The sequence below is a fragment of the Poecilia mexicana genome, unplaced genomic scaffold (genome assembly GCF_051168715.1).
Source record: "Poecilia mexicana isolate PSO_F unplaced genomic scaffold, ASM5116871v1 scaffold_13, whole genome shotgun sequence".
In the NCBI taxonomy this organism is placed as follows: Eukaryota; Metazoa; Chordata; class Actinopteri; order Cyprinodontiformes; family Poeciliidae; genus Poecilia; species Poecilia mexicana.
The window spans coordinates 21,111,240-21,118,057 of record NW_028263382.1 but is presented as its reverse complement, the minus strand read 5'-3'; the positions used below and the strand labels follow the sequence as shown (position 1 = coordinate 21,118,057).

Here is a 6,818-nt window from a genome sequence, read left to right as displayed (position 1 = left end):
AATCACTTTGCAACAGTCACATGATTTGTATTTGAACAGAAATAATTCATACCAACACAATCTAATCATACAGACACATTAGATTCAATGAGCTGCAGAGCTTTCTGGCCCTAAATATAACACAAGAGAGTCTAATTCAGCTTTTACTGCCAATTGGTCAAAATGTTATCTACTTAAAATAACCCAGGAACTTCCACTGAAACAGTGACTTTGCAGCAATTTCTCATTTTAAGCAAGCATGCGGTGATGGAGCAAAGAAACAACTTCCTTCAGAAAGGAAGGAAGACATCTGGGGCATCATAGTTTATAGGTTGTGATGGCCCAGTCAAAGTTCATATCAAAATCCATTTGAAAAGGCAAAGCTGAAGTTCTGAGGTGCTTTCTGTGGATTCTGAATGCACATTAGGTGTTTTGTGAAAAGTAAAAAAAAAAAAATTGCAACTATAGAGCATGATAGAGCTACAGATATTGACTTTGTAATGCTGAATACAAAATAAACTCAACCTTTTTATTTGAAAATCAAGAAAGAAAATTAAAAATAATATATTCTTTCTCTCCTATCTCACAATTATTCATTACTTTGTGTCAATCTAGCACATGAAATCACAGTAAAATACTTGCAGCCTTTGCTATATTACAAATAATTTACTTTTATCATGGATATTCACCTTATGGGATGAATGGATACTCTGACAACTGAATGGATACATTTGGTGCCACTAAAGTATCAATAAATCAGATGTCAGCAACATGCATACTACAGAAATATTAAAAATGAGGTAAACTACAGTACATGGACTCTTTGAATCAACACTTGTGAAGGAAAATCTGCACTATTTTGGCTCGGAAAAACCCATCAAACGCCTGTGTTGAGTGAGTTTAAACAGACAAACGATGTAAACTGGATCTCAACTGTTTCTGTTATGAGCTCAGAACAACTTCAGACGACATGCATCTGTAATTAAAACATGAAAAGAAAACAGCAAGATGCTAGGGACTGGAAGGCAGAACTTAGACTTATAAATCCAATATGAGAAGACAGACACATGTAAATAAGTTGGTGAATCTCACAAAATGATCTTGATTACTCTGATCCTGTTGGTCTCCAATCCAGGCTTTTGGCCTCTGCCAGCGTCCTTTGTTAAAACGTTCGCTCTGTGTTTCACAGTGGAAAACCATATGAGCCACACACCAGCACATGGCAAAGGCTGATGAGTGTGTGGTGGGTCTGGCAACCCAGTCAAGGGCAGAAAATGTACTCTGAGTCAGCTCAGTGGGATTTACCAAATAAAACGTTTGCTTGTTAAAAATGCGGAAGGAATTTGGCAACATGTGATTTGATGTCCGTTTTTGGTATGTTTTGTTGTTTTTGTATTGTTTTTAACTTTGATACTTTGTCTTTTAGTTTTTATACTTGCTGTCACATCAATTGCCCATTTGGGACACAAATAAATCTGAATCTGATAGTTTTGCTGTTCCCCCCACCCCTACATTTTACGCAATCACATCAACTCCCAATAAAATGTGAATATCTGTGGTTGAAACATGACAGAATGTGAAACAAAATTGAGATGTATGATTGTTTCTGCACATAGATTTTTACTTGTCCATTGATAGACTGGTGCTCTGAACAATATTTGCATATTGATGTTCTCCAGGATCCCAAACAGAAGGTATTATACAACACAGGTGGGATTTTATGTCGTAATTACTCATGTTGGTACTGCTGTTCCTCTGTGATCAGGACCCAGCTTCAGTAATATCCAGATGATAAAATCCCTTCCTGCTCAATCAGATTTAAAACCGAGTCGCAGCATAATGATGCAGAAGAGTATCAACCGGTGAGGCTGAGGTCAAAGAGCGTGTGTGTTCTCCATGGACGTTTTCATAACCCTCTCTGCACGTCTGCCTGACTTCTCCTGAGGAGCTCTGCGATGCTGAAACACGAGGACGTCTCTCGCTGTGGTGCAGACCTGATCCTTCAAACACAAACAGACTCTTGGCATGCAACCCTCGAAAAGAAAAACTCGTGGTGCTGCTTGTAAATCAAAGCCGTGTCCAAATTACAGCTGCTTACAATCCCAAAAGGAAACCACCTCACAGGTAATCAATATCCTGATAAAGGGATGAAGACGCAAGCATTTATTATCCAGCGAATACTGGAGAGTGGAAGAAATATAACGTATAACTTACATGGTTCTCGCTTTAACATTGATCATTGTTACAGCTGGCGGTAAGGCAGGAAAAAAAAAAAAACTAAAAGTGAAGAAATAAAAGAAGCAATGTAGCAATGTTTCAATCTGTTAACCCCTTTACTTGAAACGGTTTCAAAAATTGAATGTGAGAATATTATTTCTCTGTAATTCCATCAGAGGGGTTGTTCTTCAATCCCTGTCGTCACCTTCTGGGTGAAATCATGAGATCGTCTTAAAGAGAAGCAGCCGATAGAAATCCGATCTGAACTCAGTTTACACGGCTTCCTACTCTTAATGCCTGAGCCTAACCCAAGACCCAAGACGCCTCATCGTATTCTACACCCAACCAGATGACTTTAACTGTTTTGTAAATTTTTGAATTTAAAATTTGGCCATTTTTCTGCCATTGCACACAAGTAGGAACGAGAAATGGATTCAGACAGTTGTTTTGGAGTAGTGCTGATAGTTTGCAGCTGTAAAACTGTAGATTTTTAATATCTAAAATGTGGTGTTGCATGTATTCAGCCCAACTAAAATGCAAAAATGCAACTTATTGCATGGAAAAAAAAAAAAAAAAAAAAATCTTTGTACATCCCTCTTGACCCATGGCAGTGGAAGCATGCTGTGCTCTTGAGTTAATGAGAGGATAGATGGAGACGAATGTAGACAATGAAAGAAAAAAAAAACTATGATGCAACAATAAAACCTATGGCACAACGGCATTATTATTTTCTTTGTTTTTTAATTAAATTTACAGAAAGATTATATAATGCGAACACAAATCACACTCTCCACGAAAAGGACCGTTGGCAAAGTGTTTATTCTGAGCAGACAATATGGACCATAAATGTGAAATACATTGCTCCATTAGTATAAAACCAGACATCAAACTGAGGCCGAACATTCAGAAATGAGTTGGATATGTTTAAATAACCCCTTGCTTCCACTACCGGCTGTACGCTGGAAAAAAATCCAATTAAAAAAATTCAAATCAAAACTCAGTTAAAAATAAATTAAACACAACCAAACGATCCCTTCAGGTGATCCTGCCTTTTGTAATCTCCCTTTTAGCGAGAGCTGATTGAAAGAAATGTCTGTTGGATTTTAATAAATGTCCAAGAAACTAATTTGTTCTCTCGTTAAAAACAAAGTGCTCAGAAACACGTCTCGCATGCGATTTGACAAAAAGCTTCCTGGGAGGTATTCCTCTAACAGAAGTAGATCTAAGCGTGTTCCCTTTAATAGTTTGGTCAAATTTGAACATAAACCTGGCTCCTGCATGCTGCTCTGCACTCTGGCATTTCTACTTCTGCAACCACAAAGAAAGAAAACGAAGAAGTTCCCGTACTTAGAAACAATAGTCTAAATATATGCCATTTGAAGTGAAAATCTTCAGATAATAGTTTAATATTTGTGTTTAGCTTCATCTAAGGTCAATCGGTTTATAGCTGAAATGAAACGATAAAAAAAAAAAAAAAATGTTAGCATTAAACTCCAGTAAAGTGGAAATGTTGCAGGTGAATGCAAAACAGCAGCAGCCTAAAGAAAAAAAAAACAAAACAAAGCAGTTTAACAAGAGACATGTACCAGCATAGCAACATATTCAAATCAAAGTTTACAAAAAAATAGATACAAAAACCTTTATCGTGAAACATAAATTGTTAAATAATGAAAACATGCACGTTAGCAATTAAATCAGACAAAAGCAATGTTTTTTTTTTTGCATACGTACAAAGTGGTTAACCCTGTATTCTTAACATCAAATGTTCGACATGTTAAAACAAATTCAAGTTTCTTCTTCTTCATTGTTTGTTTGGGTGCAAAACGGGGAGGGAAAAAAAAAAAAAAAAGAAAGAAGAGTTGGAGGGGAGGACGTACGATGGAGTCACTCCAAGACTCCTAATCCATTAATGCACGTTTTTCTTCACACTTTAGACTTTTTACAACCTTCTCTGGCAGGAAGGCGCTGTGAAAAATTTTCAAGCTCCAGATAAAGAAATAAAAAAAATCTTTAAAATAATAAAAGCGTAGCAGCTGGAGCTTTGGAGTGCTGCTGGTGTGAAAGGCGAGCGTGAAGGAGGCGCCGTCGCTGCGATTGTCGAGAACGAATTTAGAGATGAAGGGAGTCGTGCGTTATTTTGGCTGCGCCTCCTCTCGGCGGGACCTCTATCGTGTCATGTTTGGGGGGTGAGAGAAGGGGGGGGGGGGGGGGGCTCTGAGCATGAACATCACGGGTCCGATGTACACCGTACCATCAACAGTTCACAATCACAAGCAAACAACTCTTTACCACAGTCATGCCGTCCAGATTCAAAGCTGAATGCATGCAAAACTGCTTGCCCTAAAAGTCAATAAAAAGGATATGTTAAACCGGACGAACAAACTGAACATATACATATATTTATAATCTGTCTCAAATTTAACAGTTTGTGTACAAAATACATATACACGTAAGTACAAGAGATTGCCTTTGGTTGACAAAAATATCTTAACATATATATATATATATATGTGTGTGTGTATATATATATACACACACACATATATATTTAACAGGCATTCAACGTTATTGTACAGGAGTGAAACAAAGACAAATATGTACTCAGGATCATGTAATGATCATAAAGCTGATACCAAGTATCTAATCATTTCCATTCGGACAGCTCCAAATATTTAAAGTGCGTTTGCATTGTTTCCTCAGTATTAAATGTGAAAAGAATCTCCATCAGTAAGGCAGATTGGTTTGTTTGTTTTGTTTTTTTGTCGTTTTTTTTATAAAACACACACATTTGTTCAGAAGAAGAAGAAGGAGGACACTAAACGATTTGAGGGGCACAAACAAGAGGACGATCCTCCAGAGTGATGATTGTTATTGAACTGAGGTTCTAAAAACATTTAAAAACAAGGAGGGAGTGATCATCATCATCACAGCTGTTCATATAAAACAGAGTAAATTTTAAAAATACACACATATATATATATATATATATATTTATATATAGCAGCCTATTCACACACCATCTAGTGATGCCTCTGTGGATACATGAAGAATCAGTCTGCAGTGCAGCCGAAAAAAAAATAACAAAAAACAAAAGGTTCATTCATAGTGGACTAAACGTGTGGAGGTCAGGGTGTATATCATTCTCCTCGTCACTTGCTCGGACATCTTCGTGGGCTTTTTGTGGTCCTCTGTGGCGCACTGACCCCTGCTGGCGGGGCCGTTTCAGCCCAAGCCAGCCCACCCAGGCTAAGAGGTTTTCCCTACTATGGGGTTGTCACTGAAACAGAGAGAGCATCAGAGTGACTACATCGGTTAATTATCCATCAAAGCCATCATACTGTACTTAATCACAGCAATTACTAGATAAACTATAGAGTTAAGGGCATTTCTTTATGAGGGAGGTGTCTGATTATTTACCCCCGCAGGCAGAGTCACAAACAAGCACGTTTGGCTGGACAGAACGAGTTGTTCGGCAGTGGCCTAATAAAAGCCTTGCATACATAAAGGTTTTGTTTTTTTTTTTGTGCGAAGGAAAACTGCACATTCCTCTAAGCACAAAATACCTATGTTGAAAAATGGATGTGGCGGAATCACACTGTGAGGATGGTTTTCTTAGCAGAGAGAAAACCCCTGCCCCCCAAAAAACAGCTAGAGTTACTATCTAATAGTTTAGACCAAGGCATATTCATGTGTTAGATTGGCCCAGTCAAAGGCCAGAACTAAATGGAAATGAGAATATGTGGGAAGACCTAAAAATGCATCTTTGCAGCTCGTCTCCATTCAAGCTGCCTGAGCTGGAGCCGTTTTGCAAATAGGAACGAACAGAGACGCACCCCAATAAGCTTCCTGCTGCAACTTTTGAGAAAAGTTTTTCTACAAACTGAAATCCTGGAGGACAGAACACAAATGTGCACACTTTTACAGTCTTTTAATTTTAAAAATTATTTTGATTTGATTCTCCAAGTTCTACTTCGTCTTGGTTTATCACATGAAATCCCAATAGCAAACCTCAAACGGCTGCACCGTTACAACACGCTAAAGTGTTGAAGAAGCGTTGAATGCTTTCTATAAGACGCTGCAGAGGCGTCATGCAGAGGAGGTTCGGCGCAGACTTACAGGCTTCCGTACTGCGCGGTGGTGTTATTCCTGCTGTTGTGCTGCCTCTGCAGCTCCTCCATGACGTTTCGGAGCTGTTTGAGGGTCTGAAAAGTCTCTTTGGGTTCCTGAATGGTGAACTTGGAGTATTCCTCCTGCTCCCTCTGAGGGCCCTGGTACACCGCCATGCTGGCACACGCATCTGTGGGCAGGACACAGCCGTCAGCGCTGACCGGATTGTAAAATCTAACGCCCGCTTACTACGTGTCCAGCAAGATTAGACAGCGTCTCCGCTACACACAAGTCCCTCTACTTTACTTCAACCCGACAGCAAGTGAGCACATGCTGACCTTCCATGTTTTGTAGCTTGGATTCATTAGATGAGAGGAGGGAGAAGATTCTCTCCGCTTCCCGGTCACAGTCGATGTCCAGCTGCAGGTTGGCCAGCATGGTGCTGCAACAGGAGGGGGACAAATGTGTGAGAAGAAAAAAATGGAGACAAAGTCATCCAAGAACGAAGGTGAGAG

General features: G+C 39.2%; 1 protein-coding gene across 1 annotated transcript in view; it reads right to left on the bottom strand.

Annotated features, from left to right (window-relative positions):
* Window positions 1–2,996: 2,996 nt before the first annotated feature.
* Window positions 2,997–6,818, bottom strand: part of rasa2 (RAS p21 protein activator 2) — a 30,038-nt gene continuing 26,216 nt past the window's right edge. Inside the window, exons 22-24 of the mRNA XM_015009757.2 lie at window positions 6,642–6,745; window positions 6,313–6,493; window positions 2,997–5,473 (exon numbers count right to left, since the gene is read on the bottom strand). Coding sequence (XP_014865243.1) covers window positions 5,443–5,473; window positions 6,313–6,493; window positions 6,642–6,745 — 316 coding nt within the window. The 3' untranslated portion in view covers window positions 2,997–5,442. The remainder of the gene's footprint in view (window positions 5,474–6,312; window positions 6,494–6,641; window positions 6,746–6,818) is intronic.